Source organism: Hydra viridissima, unplaced genomic scaffold, assembly GCF_058129835.1.
Source record: "Hydra viridissima isolate aposymbiotic clone 2 unplaced genomic scaffold, HvirCarnegie_v1 scaffold_1, whole genome shotgun sequence".
NCBI classification, from domain to species: Eukaryota; Metazoa; Cnidaria; class Hydrozoa; order Anthoathecata; family Hydridae; genus Hydra; species Hydra viridissima.
Window position 1 is genome coordinate 18,208,939 of NW_028324300.1, and position 24,025 is coordinate 18,232,963.

General features: G+C 32.3%; 2 protein-coding genes across 2 annotated transcripts; one reads left to right on the plus strand and one right to left on the minus strand.

The window, feature by feature from the left end:
* Nucleotides 1-2,776: 2,776 nt before the first annotated feature.
* LOC149893706 (uncharacterized) lies at nt 2,777-22,742 on the minus strand. Its single transcript, XM_090068070.1, has 3 exons — nt 22,523-22,742; nt 10,866-12,031; nt 2,777-3,076 (listed from the first exon to the last, which is right to left on the minus strand). Exons 2-3 carry the CDS (start codon nt 12,025-12,027, stop codon nt 3,003-3,005), a joined length of 1,236 nt encoding a protein of 411 aa, XP_089924196.1. The 5' UTR covers nt 12,028-12,031; nt 22,523-22,742; the 3' UTR covers nt 2,777-3,002.
* LOC149893707 (uncharacterized) lies at nt 3,371-5,934 on the plus strand. Its single transcript, XM_090066432.1, has 4 exons — nt 3,371-4,385; nt 4,711-4,945; nt 5,192-5,320; nt 5,579-5,934. Exons 2-4 carry the CDS (start codon nt 4,726-4,728, stop codon nt 5,932-5,934), a joined length of 705 nt encoding a protein of 234 aa, XP_089922558.1. The 5' UTR covers nt 3,371-4,385; nt 4,711-4,725.
* Nucleotides 22,743-24,025: the final 1,283 nt, after the last annotated feature.

A 24,025-nucleotide genomic window follows, 5' to 3' on the forward strand; every position in this document is an offset into this window, starting at 1 on the left:
GATTTTGCCGGAACCGGAACCAAACCGGTAATAGATTCTAAATATTCCTAACCGGAGCCGGAACCGAAAATAAATCCAAACCGGAACAGGAGCAGAAACCGGAACCGAAAACAACTAATATATTTTTAAAAAGTTAGTTCTAATTTAAACAAAAATTAATGTAGTAAAAATAACTAAAATTTCAAATTTTTTTAAGTTTTTCCGAAACCTAAGGCATAGAGAAGCAATTGGACAATCGAAAAAAATCCTTTAACACTTAAATGATTTTTTGGATTGTCAAATGCACATTACTCATTTTCCCCTGTTCGAAATAGCGCATTAATTTTTACAATTGTGAAATATATGGAATTTTTTTCATTGTTGTCAGACTTTGAGCTGCAGGAAAATTATCCATTTGGATCATGACAATATGTTTAAGAAAATGAGCTGGTAAGAAACAGAATGGCGTAAGTTCAGCTCAAATAATAGCGATAAAAACATTACAAGATATGAATATTAATTTAAAATTAATTTAAACAAGAAAATTAATTAGTTTCCAAACAAAGCCAAATTTTATTAACATTAATTCTCAAGCTTAACTACTAAATTTAAAAACTTTTTAATCATTTTTATCAAAATGATAATAACAATATTATGCTAAATAAAGCTTTCTAATATATATTTTCGGTAGCTTTTTGAACCGGAAATTCGGCCGGAACCGAAATCTTAAATATAACCGGAACAGGAACCGGAATTTCGGTTCCGGCCGTAATTATGGCCGGAAACCGGATCCGAACCGAATTCCGGTCGATCAATAGTCCTTAAAGAGAAGAACGTAAAAAAAAATAACCCGACTCAAATTAATTGCAGTCACATTTCGCAATGAAAGGTGTTGGTTTTTATTAGCATTAAAATTGTTGTTTTTAAAAATAATTGTTTTTTATAATCAGAAAAAATACATTTTAACTTTAATAATAATTTGAAGTAGTACATTGTTAATAAAAAGTTAATAATAAAATATTAATTTAAAATAATAAAAAATTAATTTATTGTAACGTTTTAATTGAAAAGATAAAAACCAGGTTGCGTAATTAAAAAAAAAAGATTTTTTACATTGAAAAAGTTAATTGCTTTTTGTACCGATCAAGTTTTAATAATATTTCCTAAGAAAGATAGTCAAACCGCGTACGTACTCGCTGTCTTGAACCCCCCCTCCCCTTGTACGCATTTGTACGTTTTTTGGTAACCCCCCCCCTCCCCCCATACCTGCGTACGTACTTTATGGATGCCCCCTAATCAAATGTCTGGAATTACATAATTACGCTTATAGCTTAACGAACGTCGTTTGAGCGCTTTAAAGAAGTTCTAAACATCTTTTAAACGTTTAAAAAACGCTATTTCTGGGCCAAATTTCTGCTGTTCTATCATGAACACTTTAGTACGCAAGTGAAACTTTTACGTCTCTATAGAACGTCTTTTGAACGTCCGAAAAAGACGTCTTTAAGCGTCTAATCTAGAATCAGTTTAGAACGCGTCCGAGACGTTCCGTCTGAACGTTCATTGTTTATTTTTTGTACGCCCCGTGTTTGCTGGGATGCTGTTTTAAAGTCTTATAAAAAACGTGACAAAAGCAGAAGCAATGCAACTTATTGGGACAATAATAAAACATTCTTCCAAACGATTGAAGAGAAATTCCTCTAATATTAATTGACAATGATTATATTCTAATCTAATTAAATGTTGCATTTTTTAAATTTATAATCCTTTATAAATTTGTAATTCTTTTATGTCTCTCTATGTCTCTCTATGACTAGATAGAATCATATCAAATTCGATTGCTATATGCAATTTGTTAAATAAAGGGCTTGGAAAAATATCAAAGACTTTCCCTTGAGAAAGTCTTTACGTCTATGCATCTTTACATAGATTCTTAGAATCTATGTAAAGGTGATAAGTAATCTTAGAGTCTGTACATCTATTAATAGATGTACAGACTCTACTTATAGATGTACATCTAATTAGATGTGCAGACGTAAAAAGACGTTTATAGGTCTTCAAGACGTCTGAAAAAGACGTCCTCAAGACTTTCACATGAGACCAAATAAGGACGTCTTACAGACGAGAAATCAACCGTCTTACAGACGTCCTTAGGACGTTATTGTGCACGCTGGGAAGTAATTCTATGTAATAAGGACTGTTTGGCGGGCTGAGGCATGTGCAACAGGTGGGCTTTAAAACTTTTTCATCTGCGAGTATCTTGATTTTCTTCCTCTACGTGAGTCTCTAAGTGACTCTGGACATCTGTCCGGAATTATTTTTACTGCTCCTAATCATGAGGCTTTTGCTATTTCTTCCCTGAGGCATTTACTGCTCGGTCTTGACCAATGTATGCAAATACATATTAAATTTTATCAAGTGATTTCAATAGGAGCTTAATAAAAATATCGTCATTTTCAAATTCATAGTCAAATTTTATTCTTGTATGAGAGTTCCTTTTTTCTTAATCCTAAATTTACTTTTGTTTTAGTGTTTCCGTTTTTCTCAATTAGTTTTTCCATTTCATCTATACTCCACATTAATATTCTGTTTTTTCTTTTAAATACTATTTTTCTTTTTTTTTCCACTCAGAATCACAAAATGCTCTCTTTTATTAATATAAGATTGTTATTTGTGGTGTCATAAACCAATAAGAATTATTGTACTTATTTTGTTCGTTAAAAGCTTGCATTACATTAAACTCATTTACTTTAAATTATTTTTGTTAATTATATTGCTAAAAATATTCAAGAAAAGAAAATTTATTTTGAAACTTTAAGTGCATTATGTGCATAGCTGTATTGATTAGCAAATATGTATTTTACAGTGCGAACTTTACGCAATTAAAAACTCTATTAACAGTAATTAAAGTGTTAATGCATTCAAAGGAAAAACTAGCAAAAGATGCAATGAACGATCCGTTGTCTTCAGAAGGTAAAAATTTTTAAATCTAAACAATAAAACACGTATAAGTGAAAACGATCATTCTACTCATCATCATTGGGGTCTTCCGTTGGGAGATCCTCATTTTCTTCATTAAGTAATCGATTAAAGAAATTATCTAAGGCACAATGTTATAAAAACTCTACAGCTGTAAACTACAGCCGAAACCATTTCGCCGTATTTAGAGCCGTAAGCCGGAATCCGGCTTACGGCTCTAGGAAAAAAATATACATGTTATAAAACTTTTTTTTTACACTGGAACATTTTCGGCCGAAGCAATGGAAATTTTGAGCCATAGAAATCTACAAATTTAAAAATAGAAACTAGAGAGCGGACAACCGCGATTTTCGATTATCGATTAATGACCAACCAAATTAAAAAATTAATGATTAATTCGATTAAAGTTGTGTGACCGTTTTAATCAGTTTCGAGTAAACTATTAATCATTTTAATCAAATTGTCTAACAATTAGTCATTTTATTCATTTTAAATCTAGTTAGATTTTTTAAATTTCTAATACTCCTTGTTCATAAAAAACTCGATAAAATATTTTTTTTTATTTTAAGAGAAATACATAAAATGAAAAACACAATGAAACACATTTTTGTTTTAACATTTATTGTACAAAAATCACGAACACATTAAAAGATGGCAAACAAAAAGTCTCTCAATTAGTTTAGCTATTTTTGTTGGTTTGTTTAAGAGGCAAGGCTTCAGATGATTTAGGAATTTTTCCTCTTTTTTGAAGGCTGTCGTGTTGGCTGCTCTGCCAAAGCATTATCTTCAAGTTCATTTAAATCTGAGCTTCTTCCAGGATTGGTTGAGTCAGAATTTGTGGCAGAAGAAGGTTCAGAGTCTAAAATATCATTCAAACTCTCAGCAGGGACATCCTCAAAAGTAAACTGAACAATAATTTAATCGAGTTATTGCAGCTACCTTAATTAAAAAAATCAAATCGATTAAAAATCAAATTTCATGAATATTAATCGTTTTAATCATTTAGACGCTCTATTGTCCCGCGATCGTTTATAGAAAACTCGCTCTAATTAACTTTTTAATCGTTTGGTTTTTTTTTTGATCATTAATCGAAATAATCGATATTAACGAATAAAATGATCACATAGGACGGTTGGCCAGTCTCTAATAGAAACCATTGGTTCTTTATGTAAACAAAAGAAAAGTTTAAAAAGCTAAAATAAAAAAGGAAGTAAAAGTTTGAGTTCAAATTGATCAAAATGGTGCAGATTACACTAGAACAGAAGGAAGACATTGCTGAGCTGATTAAGCTTAAGAAGGACCAAATTTTGTTGCCTTTTGACAAGGAAAAAGGCATTACCAAGAAGTCAAAAGCCCTAGCATGGAAGGATATCTAAAACCAGTGCTTGACAAAGGGAATCCCTCTTAAAAGTGAAGATCATCTGCGAACTGTAAGTATATTTTTGTGAAGAAATTGATTTTACCTTACATTAATTTTCATTTGCCATTTTGTGGCACTGTAATCACAGCAAGTACTTAACAAGCACAATTGAATAGATTTTAACAGATTAGAAGCCATAAATATGTAAACATGCAGGTACTGGGCAATGAAATGAAACCAAATTCTTATAGCGCATTTTAGGTATTTTTAGCCATATTAGCCATACTATTTGCCCATTTGGCTTAGATCTCACTCTTTGTTTAACACTCCAAAGAGTAATGCATACTCTAAGGTTCAATTAAGGTACTGCATTAATGGTACTAATCTGATTATAGAGTGTCTGGGATGGAATGCGGCGAACTGCAATCAACAAGTTGACTGCTGCTAGGCAGACTGGAGCTTCTGCGTTGTCCCTAACTCCTGTTGATAATATGGTCCTTGACATCATTGGAAGAGATTCAGCAGTTGTCAAAGGACTAAACCAGCCCAATGACCTCCCAGTGATGCCAAGTGCAGAGAATGATCCACCTCAACTTCCTGACTTGGACACCAGTACATTGAGTATCACAGGTAAAAAAATATTTCATGGGCAATTAGTTCTATTGTTTTCTCAAAAGTAACTGAACAAAAGGAACTATTTGAAGATTTTTAAACAGTAGTGCATTCATTTGCAATATTAGTAAATGCCAATTATATGTTCATAGCAATGCAGACATGTTTTTGTCTTTAATATCAACAACTTTGTGTAAAACAAGAATTTATTCACAGAAGCTAAACCTAGGAAACTAAAATACCTTTCCTTTTTACAACTTTTAGATAGTGTTTTTCGTGCTCCTCTCTTGCCAGTTGGAAACCGAAATGTTAGGTCATCATCACCAGTGCCCAGTGTCTCAAGAGCTTTCTTTGATCCTCAGGAACAGCCTTTTGAAGTTAACAGGACAGCAGGTAAAAGAACTTTAAATAAATCCATGTGATTTAGTCTAAAATAGATCAAACCTTCCTCATGAGTATGAATTTTAATGCTTCCAAATCTGACATAAAATCTAAAAAGAATGTCTAACATTTCTATTGTGTAGAACAATTTGTTACATTCATGATTTAAAGACAAAAGGAGAAAGTCTATATTTTATTTTAATAAGTAAAAGATTACAGTTCATCAAACTATCACAGGATCGGTGCAACTCAAAACTTTCTTATTTTCAGTGGGTCAGGATGAAAACCAACCTCAACGGAAGAAACAAAAGTCAGCTGGAAGCACTCCTCTTTGGTTTGAGAATGGCTACAAAGAAGTCAAACTGAAGAAAGCACAATATGAGCTTGAAGAAGGACCTGCCAGGCTTAGACTGATGAGAGCTGAAGCTGAACTCTATGAGGCAAAGGTGGAGCTCATCAAGGCTCAAGTGAATGAGGCCAACATGAGGGCTGAAGAAGCTACAGCAAGAGCTGAATTTTTTCGAAGAGCCACCTTTTCCCTTTCTGGAGATGTTGTCCTTCATGTTCAAGACAGAGGCTCAGGAGAAACAGTGAGTTTTTTAGTACTAAAATGGTTTGCATTTTAGTACTAAAAACACTCACTGTTTCTCCTGAGTCGAAGCAAATGTAATTTAAATTTAAAACAATTACAGATCTTCCTTCTTTACAACAACAAATCATGATATATTTTAGTGTTCATAGTTTTCTTTGTTTTGTACTCAACTGATGACACACCAAAATCATTTTTTGTAAAAAAATACCATACTGCTACATGGTTTCTTGCAATGGCAAGGACCAGGGTCCTCACATGGACATGTGTTCAAGGTCTAGTGCCTCACATTGGCCCTTTTAAATTTAAGCAAACAGCTCTATCTGGACCTTCATCTTACTAACTATACTCATTCTTCTTTGTGTCATTTTTTTTTTAATTTTTCAGCGAACATTGTTCAAGCTTTGATTCCCTCTAAGTTCTTCAGTTCCAGTCAGCTTCATTTCAACTTTAGAAAGAGTCAAAGAAACTAATTCCTAAACGAAATGCAAATATGTATTGTCATAGAAGAGTGAAACCTGCAAGCCAAGACTCAAGAGTTACTTAATTTCTCCAAGCAACTTTATAAATTCTTTTTTTTTAATCTAGTGAAGATTCTCATAAAGTGATGCATTAAACTGAACTATTTCTGTCAATCTAATTTTGAAATTGAAAATTTGTCAAATTTGCTGTATGTTCTTATGAAAGTATGAAATAAAACATAAAATATTACATTGAATTATCCATTAAATAGAGCACAGGTTCACAATCAGTGATCTACCATCCAAAGATGGGCTGCAGAGAGATTTTTGTTGGGCCCTATGAGATCAATGATTTACAATTTCAAATGTAAAAGCTTTCAAGTATTGACTTCCTAGGGGATTCATAATTTACCAATGAGAATTAATTGTTAAATTCTACTCCTAAATCAGAAAATAAAATTGTAAAATTTCTTTGCTAAACTTTATGTTGCAATAACTTTTACATGAGTCAAGATAGCATAAATGCTATTTTATACTTTTTTTTCAGTCTTAAAAAGCTCTTTCTTCGATATTTTATGCATTTTTGCTCTAAAGTTACAAATAAAATTGCAAATTCGAATTTTATTTTATTTTTACATAAAATGGTACAACTTTTTGGATGTATCAGCTTTAAAGTGCTGATATTTTATTTTTAAAAATTTGTTTATAAATAGAACTGTCCAACTTATTGGTACAAAAATGTTTTCTTGTCTTTGAGCAAAAATAACCCAAACTTCCAGATAATAAATGCAGATTTTCCCAAAATTTTTATACATAAAATTTAATTTTTGTCTAATAACAAATCCCCTAAGCTGTCAAAAACACTATTTCATTGTTGTTTCAATAATAATTTTGGATTTCTTGACTTCTTCCGAAGCATCTAACTTACGAAATGCCTTAGCCACCCATGTACTCCCATTTTGCCCTTCCAGATCAAGGGGAATTGAAGTTGAAGGGCAAAATTGCAGTTGCCAAGGCCCAGAGGGCCCAAATCGATCATTTTCTTACACAGTTGGCTGCACAAAAGACATGTATAGAGCTGGCGATATCTGTAAGAATGCTAGTAAACCCATGAATGACCGAGTTAGCCTTTTCCCACTTCTCACTGGTGGCAATCCATCTCTTTTGCTTCAAATTTCTGATAACTTTGCCGACCTCATTTCCCTCCATCTTCAAAAAGCTGTCCCATTTTGCTTTGATAAAATGACTGCTGTAAAACCTAACACCTGTCGTCTAGGGTGTGAAGCCCAAAATGTTTTCTCTGGCATGACTTTGGCTAGTGATTACACTGCACATGTGCATAAGGATAGACATGATGTTCATTATGGCTGTGTTGCCCTTGTAACTTTTCTAAAAGATCCTCTTACCACTCCCCAACTTCATGTACTACCCCAATACAGACTTAAGGGGTCTCATCATCAAGGAGTAGGGTTTTACTTGCCACATGGGAGCCTCCTAATTGAAAATTCAGGCCTAGAATACCACTCAAGTACACCTGTATTGTCCCCTAATGGTTTGGACCCCCAGAGACTTGCCCTCATTTTCTTCCTCCATAAATTATTGCAAAATAACAATCATGGTAGAGAAATTTACCTAGCAAGGTTGAGTAAACGTAAGAAAAAAGCAAAGAAAAAAGTTTAAAGGTTGAAGAAATGACTAATTGACCTTTGCCATTTTCAAAGTTAACCTCAGTCATTAAAATATGTCAGTTTTTTTGGATATTTTAGATGTTTTTCAAAACTAAAACTTTGTGAACTTTCAAATTATCTAAACTAATTCTGTCTTTCCATCAAAGAAAAGTTTTTGAAATAAAAAGTCATATTTTTTAAAAGCAATGTCTCCTTTATTTTAAAATGTGCAAAATACATTGAAAATTTTCTCCAATTTAGTACAAAAATGGATTTTTAAGTACCTTAACAAAAACTATTTTACATTATCATTTTGCTTTGCATGTTTACAAAATTTTGAATTTATATTAAAATCCTTTGTCTTCTGCTTAGTCTTAATTTTTTACAATTGGTATTAATCTATATATAAATGCTTTCAATAACTTCCGAATCAATTTGCTTATGAGAAAAAAGGGTGTCAAATAAATAAATAAACAAATATTTCAAAACCTATTGTCAGTCTTCTGCTTTCTGTACTATCCAAATATAGACTTGGTAGTTCTAAGTGTCATTTTGTAGGTTTTAACATAGCAGCTTCTTTACTTAAAACTCTGCCTATATCATTTTAGCAATGCAGTATTGGCATCAAATAGGAAAAATTTTACATGCACCACAAAGTCTAACATATCCTTTAGCATCATTAAAATGGGCGAAACAGAAACATCTTCTATTCATTAAAGAAGGTCAAAAGTTGCTCTCTTTTTCTAATACCAAGAATAGTTTTTTTGTCGGTGTATGTTTGGCTTTCATTCTCTTCTCTCAAGGTACCATCCAATGTTTGCTCTGCTGGAGGAATAACTGGGTGATTTCGCTTACATTTCCGGTGCTTCCTGGGTCGACGTGACGATTGCTGTTGAGGAGACAGGTCATCATCAAATTCACAAGAGTCACCAAACTGAATGGCTAAGTTGTGTAGAATAAAGGCTGCTATAATGAACTTTGGCACATCCTCCATGTTGTGCAATCGAAATCCATTACCCAGAGAGTAAAACCTTTTCTTCACAACACCAAAGGCTCTCTCTATCACATTCCTGGTGACACTGTGTGAATCATTGTACTTTTCTTTCGCACCATATGGAATTCCTGGGAAGGGGGTCATTAGCCATTCACGCAGTGGGTAGGCTGAATCTCCCAGGAGTACAGCACCTTTGAAGGGCCGTTGATCAAGAATGTCAAATGATCTCCAGAGAGAACTTTCACGGATAACTCTTGAATCATGACATCTGCCTGGGTGATTAGCATCGACATAATAGAAAGACAAATCTGGCCCACAGACTGCAAGTACATTAATGGAGTGTTCCCTGTAGCGATTCAGAAATGAGGCTTCATCAGCTCTGGGTGGTTCAACATTGATGTGGGTGCCATCCAGGGCACCAGCACAAAGAGGAAACTGGTTGAACTGGTAAAATTTCTCTGCTAGGTCACTGCAAACTTCAGGCCAACGAATGATTTCATTCTTCAGGGAGATGACAACATCAGCAACTCGATGGACTGTAGCATGAATGGTCTTGGTATCAACACCTCGAGCATCTCTTAACAAATGGTAAAAGGCATCAGTGCCCAGGAATTGACAAAAAAGCAAAATCTGGAAAAAGAGTATCCCATTAAAATGTGGTTCTTAACAAATAGCTTTGTTTTGATGATAAAACTTTGCAAGAGAATTTTACAATTAAAATACAGAATCCAACTTATGCAATTTTTGGTTCATATGGAGCACTTTGTAAAAATATTTAATTTCTCTGCTTAATCAAACATTGTTGTTATCTAAAAGACTTTGTTGTTTTTGATTACCTGTTGCCTTGAACTCAGTGGATGATTTCTGTTTGTAGGATGCTTAAGTTGATCTTCAATTTTATCTTCCAAATAGTCGACAGCTGCTCTTGGGATCCAATTTTGTTGTCTAAACACCACATCAGAGACTTCTTCAGTGAACCTTCGATCTTTGAACTAAATATTGTTTTTTTTTAATTAAAATATCCTTAAAATTATACAATGAGATACAGAGCCCACCAACTATTTTCAATCAAATTAACCTTACTTACTATACATAATCTACGTAACCTAAGGTACCTTGCCTTGTGCTGTCTTTGGTGAACTATAGAGTAAAATACTAATCCTAACCCAAAATAGTCCCTCAAGATCTAACTGGAAAGATCATCGAAACCATATGTCCTACTGTTTTAAAGTTTGTCTGAGTCTGCAAAGTCTGAATTTTGTTCTGCTCGAAACTACTAATCCCCAGGATATTATTTGGTTTAGTATATTAGGGTAGCTTAGTTTTTACCTGAATCTTTTAATAATGTTAAATAGGTGGTTTTATCAATGGTGCATGCAAAGCTAGATTACTTTTGCATTTAAATAAATATTTTACAAAAACAAAAATCTTTCAAACTTGTAGTTATCTTACCACTCTGGGCTTTCTCTTTTTTCCAAAATGAGTTGACAGGAAGTAGAGCTCCATATCTGAGCTGGAGCAATCAAGATCCAAGTCCATAATAGCTCGATACAAGATGTATTTTATAATTTTAAAAAAAGCTCTGTCTGTTCCAAAAAAACTTTGAAAATGTTTGCTTTCTAATTTTCATCCAAAGGATTAACTGGTTTAGCCAATTTGCTTTTGAAATACGACTGTAAGTCAAAAATTCAGATGGTCCTACAGCCGGAGTTTCTACAGCTGTAATTCCTACAGCTGTAGAGGTTTTACAGCCGAAAAAGTTTTATAACACTGAATTTCGATTCCGGCTGTAAATTTTCTACAGACGTTGGCATTTACAGCCGTAAAAAGTTTTTTAACATTGTGCCTAACTCTTTTGGGCCAATAAGAATTCCATTGACCAACTGTGGATTGTTCCTATCAATCCGGATACAACGGCCAGCGAACTGGCTGTATCTAATAAAACTTTTGGTTTCGTACAGAAAGGCGCAGACACGCACTTTTGGGTGGTCGAAGCCTTCTAGTAGCTTACCGCAAACAACTAGTAGCTGTATTTTTCCGGCTATGAAATCTCTTAGGTTTCCTTCTAATTTAATACCGTGATAAGGTTTAGCATTAATATTGCATTCTTTAAACCTCTGGATCCACTTTTTACAACAATATATGGATTGTGTCAAAGCCATAGCCTGGTGCATAAAAACTCCATCATTATTTTCCGGGTGTCCGTTTAAAAATTGGCTCAAAACGTCTTCAATTTCATTGGAGGAATCGATATTGCTAACAGATATCCACTCTAAACTTCTGATGACATTTCTCTCAACAGCAACAGACCTTGTAAATCTAAAAATCTCAGTAATGTCTGCAACTATATTATCATTATCCACCATATGAACATTTTCTCTGTATGGTGTCGCAGTTAGAAACAAGACATTTTTATCCCGGTAGTGAGCAATTATACGCTTCCAAGTATTAGAGGGATAATGGTGAGCTTCATCAACAATTACTAAATCAAAAGCATCTTCAGGAAAAAATTCTTCATTGAGAATTCCATCACGTAATGTCTTACATTTGTTTGAAAATTTTTGAGCATTAGCGATTATGATTTGCTGCGCATCGTTGAGGGCTAAATTTTTGTTTTCTTGAATGACAACGCCGGGTAGGTATTTATTCTTTTTTTTTTGGTCAACAATTCCTAATCGTTCATATATTGATTTCCGTTTATTTGTCCCGGTGCCATCCTCCAATAACTGTCGACTAATCACCTTTGAAGGTGTCACAACAAGCACCTTTTTTTTGACTCCCAAAAAGTAAGGAGCAAGTAACACTATTAAGGATTTTCCAGTTCCAGTTGGCATTACGACAAGACCATGGCGGGTTTCGTTTTTAAAGAAATCTTTAATTGAACGCAGTGCCTCAAGTTGGTGGGTCATGATCTGTATTTCCGAATGGCTTCTATCACTTTCTAACGCGTTTATGGTGTAATTCATGTATGTCTCAAATACAGAAGGATGTTCAGGAAATTTATCCATTTCGCTAAAGAAAAGAAGTTAAGAGATTAACCTTTTTATAAAACATTTACAAATACTGAAAACTCGACTCTAACGCAGAAACCTCGACTCTATCGCAGAAACCTCGACTCTATTGTAGAAACCTCGATTCTATCGCAGAAACCTCGACACTAAAACTAGGGATTAGTATCACGATTGAAAAGTAAAGAACTATTGTTTACTGTTAGTGTATTATCAGTCATCTTTGACTTAAAAATCGTTCTCTTTTGGTCTTAGTTAAGTAATTAAAACAAAATTATTTTTTAAAAACTGTATAGATTTTTTAATTAAATCTTAGTTGATTGTTTAAATCGTAATTGATGAACACTAAAGAATAATTTCATCTTTAGTCGTCACTAACGAAATTGGGCTTCTTAGCGAGCGAGCATCCATCCCTCATTGTTAAGACAACGTACATGTGCATATTTTCTAAAATTTAAAATTTCTTTGGGTGGAATGCAAGAACCATAGATTGGAATGCAAAAACACTGCGTTTTGCGTTTGCGTTCCAAAATAAAAACTCACACGCAAACTCAAACGCACTTGACGCAATTTATTGCGTTTACTAACCTTAACGTAAACGCAGTTAGCGCAAATAACTGTGATTACGCACGCATTTATGACGCAATTTACGCGTATAAATTCGTTTACAAACGTAACTATATATAACGTATATATATATATATATATATATATATATATATATATATATATATATATATATATATATATATATATATATATATATATATATATATATATATATATATATTTATATATATATATATATATATATATATATATATATATATATATATTAGGGTGATTTAGATTGTAATAGAAAAAAATAAAGTTCACAAATTGCATTCTCCTCAAGGTTGCCTGTGTTCCTTTATCACCTTGGATCATGTGTACCAAAAATTAGACTAAAAGAAGCAATTTTAGGGGTTGCCATGTTTTATAAGATAAATTAACCATTGGTAAAATTTGTGATTCTCTCAAATTTTGCAAATTTGTTTTATTTTAGATATATATATATATATATATATATATAACAATATATTTTGAATAGAAATTAATATGGCAACACTAGATCTTCTGCTGTGGTGTGGCTTGTTGGTAAACCTACATAAACTCTATCGACTGCCAGACTTCCTTCAAGAGGGGATGTTCTTCGGAGGTTGCTCTTCCATCATATAGAAGAGAAACAAGAAGTGAAAAAAAGTATTCGGGCAACAATTGAAGCAGTTCTTGTTATATTCTTGAATTCCAACTCAAAGAATTGACAATGCAGAAAGAAAGTTTAAAAAACTTTATGACAAATATCTGTTGCTGAAAAGTTACCGAAGATCAAAATTTGACAGATGTCAAATGAAAGAAGGACTTTTCCAAACTGACCTTGAAGAACTTTTTGATATATCAACCAAAAATGCATCAGAAGTTATGAAAAACAATGAAGATAAAGCATTTTTACATCAGCAGCAAGAAGATCCATTAAGTTGTAGCATGGCTGGAATTGATCGGAGTTTAACAGCTAGGGAGCCACGGAAACGAGTCCGAGAAACTAAAATGGAATTGAGGCGTCAAAGCAGTAAAGCAGAACTGATGGAAAAAACAGAACTCATTTCTTCTTCATCAGCAGTTGACATTGTGAGTGAAATAGCTCAAGTTCCTCGGATGATGATGAATATCAGACTCCTTCCGCTTCCAGCACACTGAGCACAAGTGGTTCAACGAAAAAGAAGATGAAAGTTCTAACAAATGATGTTGTATCGTCTCTTGATCGTGGTAATATTTCTGATCGCCGTGCACTCTTCGTGGTTGGAACAGTTGCTCAGGCTCTTGGTCACTCTCTAAAAGATTTATCATTGTCGTACTGCACAAACCGCAGAGAAAGGCGATCTGTTCGCGAAGCGCTGACTACAACTGACAAGGTTGATTTTTTCTTCTAATGATCAACTTCTTCTGCATTGGGATGGAAAGCTCTTACCTGATATCACTGGTGGTCAAAAAAAAGTGGATAGAATTACCACCCTTGTGGCTGGTGGTGGGGTGGAAAAATTGCTGGGCGTTCCAAAGATTGATCGAGGTGCAGGTGAGCAACAGGCTGATGCTTGCATGAAGGCTCTTAAAGATTGGAAATTGAAAGAACTTGTTCAGGGACTGGTTTTTGACACTACTTCATCCAACACTGGGTTTAAGATTGGTGCCTGCACAATAATAGAGCAGTATCTTGACCGTAATCTTATATGGATAGCATGCAGACACCATGTCTTTGAAGTCACGCTTTCCATCATTTTCATGACTGCATTTGGAAGCAGTGGAGGACCTGAAGTTGGAATTTTTAACCGTTTCCAGAAGCAATGGCCAGCAATCAACAAGGGGGTGTTCACTATAGGGAATGAAGAATTGTATAACTGTGATTTTTTTCTCAAACTCCGTGAAGAAATGGTAGTGTATTATAGTGAAGCAATTAAAGGTCAACAACCCAGGGATGATGACTTTGAACTCTTGAGTTTGTGCCTTATTTTTCTTGGAGGATCAACTGCAACATCGGAGTTGAATGTAAAGTTTCGGGCACCAGGGGCAACACACAATGCACATTGGATGGCAAAAGCTATATATTGTATGAAGATATATTTGTTTCAGGATCAATTTGTTATTACTGCAAAGGATAAGAAAGGTGTAACAGACATAAGTCTTTTTGTGGCATTTATTTAGGGACAGTTTTGGAATGACGCTCCGTTAGCTGAACAAGCACCATTCAATGATGCCAAGCTTCTTCAACGAATTCAAGAATATCCAAATTGTACAATTGCAATTAATCCAGCAAATGCTTTTCATCGCCATCTGTGGTATTTTTCTGAACATCTAATAGGATTGGCTTTCTTTGATTCCCGAGTCGACAACAACACCAAGAGAGACATGGCAAACAACCTGAAACAACAGCCAAAACAGATATTTCTCAAACGACTTGACGCTGCCAAATTCAATTGTCACAGTACATTGTCTTCCTTCGTTACACAACGCACCGCAGAACTTTTCGATCTAATTTTGAAGAATGGCAAAGAAAAAGCTGAATCGTTTTTGATGAAAGAACCTTCAGAGTGGGAAATGGATTCAACATATCTTGAAATAAAGCACAAAGTTCGTCAAATGAAGGTCGTCAACGATTGCGCGGAACGAGGCATAGCACTTATAACATCCTTCAACAAAAGCGTTACGAAAGATGAAAACCAAAAGCAGTTTCTTCTTCGATTGGTTGATCTTCACCGGAAGGAATTTCCAGTTGCATCAAAGTCTACCCTGATGAAGATGACTGTTGGATGATGAAAATAATTGATCTATTATTGCCTAGTGTAATCACATAGTAGTACAGTACTACATTATTGTTTGTTTAACATTAAACATCCGCAATCCACCACATAATAATAAGCTATAAACAAGTTATAAACAATTAAAAAAATAATTTTTTTTTTTACTTTTTTTAACCTCATTCCAAAATGTGACAAAACATGGCAACCCCTAAACATCATACGATTTGATTCAAATTTTGGAAAATAATTACTATTGTCATATAGAACTAGGGCAAGCTTGAGGACAACTAAAGTTTTGAACCTAAAAATTTTGCATCACCCTATTATATATATATATATATATATATATATATATATATATATATATATATATATATATATATATATATATATATATATATATATATATATCGTATGATTTAGTGTTGTATTAAAATAATACAAAGCTCTTGTTCGTTGAAAAGTGCTCGATGTTTAGGAAATTTATTTTGATTATACTTAAATTTCAAAACAGAGCGATTTATAATTATAATTAAAAACGATAAAGAAAAAAACTTTTATTATGGAACTTTAAGTTTCATGCCTAACGGCAATCATCAGCCATATATTACAAAATTAAACGTTAAAATTACATTTATAATTACGGTGGCGTGAGTTCTAAAGACTCCATGGAAACAAAATCTCAAAAGTATAATGTGACGTAAACGTAAAGTGAACCAACCAGGATCAATCTTCGGTATCAAATGAGGAAATAAGGAACTTATTCTTGTGACTACACTTCGAGACCATTTCACTCCTTGTATTAAGTAGGTTATCTCCTTTATACATCAAAATTTGAAACTTCTCGTTCAAACAAAGGTTACAAACTCTTGATGCTGGGTTGTATGGTTTGCATTTTTTAATAATTTTCCATCTAACAAAAGGTGTGAAGTTTTTTTCTTTTAATTTCCATACCTCCTTTGACAGCTCTGTATTGTTCTTGTACCTAACTGCATTAAAGGATTTTAAGTGGTTAGCATACCGAGCTTTGAAAGATGTTTCGCTAAGTCCTATATACACTTTTTCTTTATATTCCGGATTGTTCGAATATACGGTGGCCTGATAAACGATGTTGTTGGAAAGGCAACGGTTGTTCATTGAACATTTGGATTTTTCAGTGCAGTTGCATTTCATTTCATTAGTTTTTGCCTCATTTTGCAAAATGTTTTTGTTGTGAGAGTTAATAATAGACTTTATATTTGCCATGCAAGAATAACTAATTTTGATTGTGTTTCTATTAAATATTTTACAAAGCCTGTGGTTAACTGGGAAGTGGAGGTCAATGAGGTTCAAAAAACATTTACCTACTTTTGTAACAACATTTGCACTGAAAGGAGGATTATACCAAATTATCTTACGTTTATGGTTGCCGTTGTAATTATTAATATATATATATATATATATATATATATATATATATATATATATATATATATATATATATATATATATATATATATTCAAGTCTGGTTCAGACCAATCTTGAAACCAAACTTGCAAAAAAAAAAAAAAAATACAAACCGCCATTATCATTTTGCTGATGCGTACAAAACGTTATAATTACCATATAACTTATTAGAACCTTTGCAAATATAAAAATGAGTTTTTACCAAGCAAATGTGGCCACTTAAGCATATTAACGAATTTCATTTAGAAGGTAAAATTGTGCAACAATTTTGTTATAACTCGTAGTATTTGTTTCCGGCAAACTATCGTCCATTGTATGGCTTATCCTAAATGTTTAAAACTTTTGGCCAATCAAGATACAGTGTTCCAGGAAAAATAATTTGTAACACTTAAGCATCATCTGGACCATTGATTAAAGGAGAGTTCGTCGCATTAGAAAATTGTTTGGCTTTTGTAGGGTCAACTCTTGAAATGTCTAATATTTTTCTTTCAGTGATTCAATTGTTCTCATGGTGCCACAGTTTGTAAGATTCTTCAGTGTCATGCCAGTAAACAATGAATACCGCAAACAACGTTTGCAATTTTCACGTCACATGCGAAAACATATTGGACATTTTCAGTTTTGATAAGCTGAAGTGTGCTGACATTTTTATAATTTTCTTCAATGTCTTTAGCAATAGCAACCAAAATTTGTTTCTTCACTCCAGAATCCTTAAATCGTTTCGCAAACATCTGTCGCTTCTTTAAGGATTGGTCTAGATGATCTTTAGAATGGTCAACAATACAAAGACTGATTTATGGGAATGTTTCTCCTCCACCAATTCCAATAATCAAAGGGATTCTTGTGTAACAATTCTTTTAGAAAAAAGTTCTTCAAATTGTTCTTCTTGCAGTCAACATTTTGTTTGGAAACCTTTGAAGAATCTTGTTGTGTGAGATTTCAATTTGGGAGAGAATGTAAAACTCTGCTAGTGTTTTTTTCTCTTAAACAAAATTTAAAATTGAATTGGCCTCAACAGTTCTCCTTTTAGCAACATTGTTAATTGTTGATGTTAACTCTCGCATTCCTGAGTTTAACTAGTGCTCAACTAAATTTGTAGGAAGTTTTCTGTTGCAAGTTTATCATCTTTGGAAAAAAGACACCGTGTGCTAGATGGTCCCACAGTAAAAGGAAAGTTTCTTTCTTTATCCTGGCTCAATCTAATAGCTCTATGCAGTGATGCTTTTTAATTTGCAATAACTTATGATGCAATTTGTTCTGCTGCAACTCTGTCTTTTTCAGTCAACATTTTTAAGTTATCATAGCAAGTTTTCCCTGCGCACTGATGACTTATTCGTCTTACTTTTAAACTGTAACATCGGGAACATCTTTTCTCAGTTGTTTTGGTCTGTTTTTGAGTATTGTTAGATGTGATTCTGATGGTTGCGCTCTTGACAATTGGTGGACTACTTTCAATTTTAGTTTTCCAATTGAACACATTAGGCAATCACAGTCACTAGATCTTGTTTGTGGCTTCACCAGATTACTATTGTAAAAGTCAAAAAGCTGAGGAAGTGGAGGTTTGAGCTCACCTTGATCATATCTTCGCAGCACAGTTTTGTAATGAGATTAAATGCCTCTTGGTACTCTTTCATCATTGAAGTTTAGTTCAGACTTCAGCAGTTCTATTTATCATCAGTGAGTTCTCTGTCTGCTTTTCTCATGCACACTTTTACGACAGTCTTGATGTCACTTTGCTTTATTTGGTATTTTACACGACGTTTGGCCGCCACAAAGTTTTACAAGTTATTTTTTTTTTGCGTTAACTGACGAAATGAAAACAACTTTTCAAGTTGAAACATTAATTAGATTTACTTATTGATTTGAGTAAAAATATTGGTAGGACAGTCCTGCTTGCTTAATACATCAGTGTTACGTGCAAAAGTAAACTTAAAGAGAAAGTTTTGTAGTATTCAAAACTTAGAATACTTTGGATAATCTTTACTAAAGTCTATTAACAGAGATGTCAGTTGCTCATTGTAACCCAAAACTTTTCTTAGAACAGCCATTTTGTACAAAAATATTCATAAATGTTATGGGCAAAAATTCCTGAAAGTAGTGATATTTTAAAACATTAATATCTTGCTCGGATGTAATTAAAATATTTAAAAAAAAAAAGGTTTTTTGTAATCCCAAAGTGTGTACGTTAATGCCCTCAGAGGGCATTAATGTACACACTATGCAATTACAGAAAATTAATTGCTTTAGTGACAGCTGTCTATTTTCTTTCATGTAATTCTTTGCATTTACGAAGTAACTTATTACTTGCTTAAGTTATGATACTAAACGTTTGGCTCATATGTAAAGTCCTGGGTTAACAAGTTTTCTATAGCGTATATCGCATATGTAAGGGAAAAGTAGATCAGTTATATATATATTATATTATTATATATATATATATAATATATATATATATATATATATATATATATATATATATATATATATATATATATATTACTATGTTATGAATATATATTTATATATATTACTATGTTATGTATATATATATAACATAGTAATATGCATTTATATATTAACAAACTAAAGAATTAGTTATACTTAAATGTTTCAGCTTGATCGAAGATATTCCACGTAAGGATTTCTCATATACCTTCGCTTTTACACTTCTATATAAATTTCGAAAGTTCAGTGGAGCTGACCTTACTTTCATAAAGAAAAGACTTTTTATGTTTGTACTATCTTTGAATGTTTTCTAAGTAAGCCCGGTATAATTATCCCCTTTTCTTGTTGATGAGTTTTTGCATTACAAAAATAAATAAGGTTTTTTCTAAGGCATTTTTCATTTAGTGAGGATGAAGTGGTTTGTTTGCAATTGCATTATTGAACATTATAGTCAGTAGTATAAGATGATATTCTTTTGTTATGAGCAGTAACATATATCATATATGGTCACTTTTCAAAACTGATAAACAAAGAATGTTATGGGTCAATGAAGAGATTGTTCCTTAAAGAGGTGTATTGTCTATAAAACTGTACAACAAAACCCATAAAATGGGGGTTCAAGATTTATGCTTTATCAGAAGTTGATGGTCATGTGCTCAGTTTGGAAATTTATTGGATTGTCAGCTGAGCTAGACAATCCAATAAATCGGATACAATCTAAAATTCGGATACGGTCAAAGAAATAGTACCATAAACTTAACTGGCATTTCTCAGGTATTATAAATGACTAAGCTTGGATCATGTACGGCTATGATATGAAAAAAATTAATGCATTAAATATGAAAACTTATCAGTTATCATTCCAAATAAAAGAAGGTGATGACTTATTGAACGCTGGAAGAATTATGGTGAAAACCAAGAGGCAAGAAAACAAGAAAAACAAGATTCATTTAAACAGTTTACTCTAATTGTTGCAATAAAAAAAAGGCCTTGTTGCATTTGTCTATAATCTTTGAACTCAAGCTGACAGTATGTTTAGAAAAGGGCCATGCAAAAACCCTGGATGTGATTTCTAAGAAATATTGTGAAAAATATGAGGTACACTATGTATTGCATCAAAATCTATTTAATTTCTTATGTAACTGAAAAAAAAAACTATGTTTCGAAACTTTGTTTGTCCCAATTGCATAATTCTGCTTTGAATGAAACAAAACCTGTACTCCCCAATCATTAGCGTAATTTTAAATTTCTTTTTTTAAAAGGTTATCAGCACATAATAAGTTATTTATATCCAGGCAAAAAATGTAATCATTCGAATTTTTCTAAATTTAGGTTATCTAGGGCCATTAAGGGTAAAAAACTAATTTAGACTTATTGGAAAAAATGTAACTTGGAAACTAAGTATCTTTTAGTCTTTCGCTTAGTGTAGCGGGAATATGAAAACCTTGATTTGTTCATTACGGCAATTCACGAAGAAATGTCAGTAGAAACAATCCTTTTTTCGTAGTTATAAATGCTTTATAATAGAGCATCCCGCCATCGGAAATTGCGTAAATGCGTAAATTCCGATGTGAGAAATAGTTTATAAACGTGACTCCGATGTGATTTAATCTTTTTATTTTCCGATATTTTCTGATGGTTTGTGGTGGCTTGCAAAGTTTTGCTGTAATTTTGCGAAAACTTTATAATTATAGATAAATACATCGGAAATACCACAATATTACGAGTTTACACTTTAAATACGATTTATTGTGAAATTACGCAAAAATATCGTACGATAATGCGTAAATCTCGAAATATATCGGAGAGTGCGTGAAATTCTCCCCATCGACCTCGGACTACATCCGATGTGATGCCATGGTGAGGAATGGTATCACACCTCCGATGTGATACCATTCCTCACCATGGCATCACATCGGAGTCACCTTTATAAACTATTTCTCACATCGGAATTAATGCATTTACGCAATTTCCGATGGCGGGATGCTCTACTTTATAACACAGAATTTTCGTAGCTCGGACAAACGTTCATAGCACGGACAAATGTTCGTAGCACGTACAAATGTTCGTAGCACGGACAAATGTTTGCAATACTCGTACTATTAACATCGTTATTCATACAATTAGCATTACGAATGTGTAGTTTCGTAGAATTAGAAACTGCGTTGTTGCGAGAAGATACGATAATTCGTAATTTTTTTTGTAGTTAAAAATTACAAACTCAATTTTAATTTTCACCGTATTTTCTTCGTTAGATCACATTTAAATTCCTAAAAACTACAGGTTTTAAATTTATATTTTTCAGAAGTATTTTTCAACTTTGTATCTGCGTCTAGCCTTTTTTATCGTGAATTATTATTTATAAAACAGAAATACAATTTAAAAATACTGATTTCAAAAAATTTACCAATCCGATTAGCAATTAGTAAATTAACAAAAAGTTCACGAGCTGAGTAAGTAACAAGAGGAATTATTTTATTTTCTCAGGTAAATTTTTTGTTTGGTTGCTTTAAGTAATGTATTTTGGCAAAAAGATTAATTTCTGGCTGCTTTCATTTTCTCCGTAAACTCACCTAAATAAAAATCATACTCTTACATGTGAGTATAATGGGATTTAAAATTCATCACTTGAAGCTACTCTGAATGGTTTTTGAAGAGGTTTGAGTATATGAATATAAGTTCGGAAAACGTTCCTTTTAAACTTCTTTTCATAAAGTTTTTTTCCTTTTTATGTTTTATTCACCAAAACTGAAAAAGCAAAAATATATGCAACGCGTTCACCAAATCTCTTCACAAGATTTCAACATTTAATCAATGAACAATCACGCCACCATATTTTATAACCAACAACGCAATTATTTTTAAACACCTAAATTATTTTGAAGCCATTTAAAATACGAAAAGGTTTTTCCACGGCTTTTTGGCGAAGTTTTTGAAAACCGTTAAAAAGCGAACACTTTTCAAAACTTTTCTACTATTTCTTATAATCTATTTACTTTTTTCTATTTACTGTTTCTTTTTATCTATTTACTTTTATACTAACCTATATACTTTACTATTTATTTAAGCGGACCATAAAAAGTCTATAATTGCTTATGCTGAGGGTTTCAATGATCCTCTGTGACAGAAATATAATGAATGATAACGAATAAAATTTCGTCATTTTTTGTTACAAACGGAAAAAGGTAAACGTCGAAGTTAGTTATGCAATAACTAAATTAACAAAAACGTTTCAATATAAAGTTTATAAATTGATTTCTTGGCTTACCTCCTTTGTGGCAAATTGTCTGTTTCGTTCAGAATACCTTGTTTTACACGTTTTTTGCTTTTATAATATAATTCAATCCTCTCGTTTGATTAAGTCCTATTAATTGATAGACTTTATGTAAAACAAAAAAACTGATTCCTGTTTAAAGACAAGTAACAAATGAGTTGTTATTTGTTTTTTCTATTTAGCATTGAGGTTGAAGTGTAATTTTAAATTCTCTGATGTGCCGGTTTATAAAAGTTCAAGAGAAACTTAAAAAACAAAAACTGGTTTTGTCGATTAACCAGCTGTTCACATAAAGATCGCAGAAAAGAATATTTACAGTAAGAAAATTGAGATACTTGAGCACGAAATTAAACAGTACGTTATTTATTGCACGTCTTCTATTTTTAATCCACTTGTGTTGCTTGTTACCTAATTCTTCAACAATTTTAGTTTTACTGTTGGAAAAACCGGCGAAAAGAGAGGGAAAAATGATTTTTTAAAAGTAAATAAATAAGGCAGAGTAAAGCGAGTTTTCATAAGTAAAAACAAATTTTGTAACTGAAAGAACTTAATAACGAGAAACTTTACATCAGAAAAAAGTTTCTGAGAAAGCTTCTTTAATAATATTAGCTTCTTTAAAAACTGTTCATAAAGAGAAACTTAACATCAGAAAAAAATTGTCAGAGAAAGCTTCTCTAATAATTATAGCTTAATAGCTTATTTAAAAACTTGTTCCAAAAATAAAAGATGATATTCTTTAACTCTACTCATCTTATTTCGTACTGGCATTCCCAAAAAACTTTGATATTCCTTTTTAATTGGAGATTTGCAACATTAACTAGTCCTTAAGATTGTTCAATATGAACTCCGTCACATGTACATTTTAAAAGCTGAGGATTTTCTTTGGTACCCAACTTTTAAATAACAATATGTAATAAAACTAATGGTAAAGATAATGATAATGATAAGAATAGTTATAATAATAGAAATAATAATAATAATAATAATAATAATAATAATAATAATAATAATAATAGTAATAATAATAATAATAATAATAATATTAATAATAATAATAATAATAATAATAATAATAATAATAATAATAATAATAATAATAATAATAATAATAATAATAATAATAATAATAATAATAATAATAATAATAATAATAATAATAATAATGCTCAATCTTCTGAAAAGAAATCAGCAAAAAGAATTCAACTCAGAAGCGAACTGGAATGAAATAAGCAAAAATTTAAAGTAACTATTTTCTTGTTTTTGTAAAATCTTCAATTACGTTTCCTTCAGATTTTTTTTACCTCTCAATTCTAATCTTTTTTCCGTTAGGATATCATTTTAGATGGTGTACAAGTTGCAGTATCTCTTGAGATATATAGCAAATCTATTCTTCTCCACGTGGATTTTATTGTAAAAAGGTTTACTCGTTTGCAGAAGCGTGATTAAGTCTTAAAAAAGTTTTCTGTTAAAATCAAATTTATTCATTAAGAAACAAAA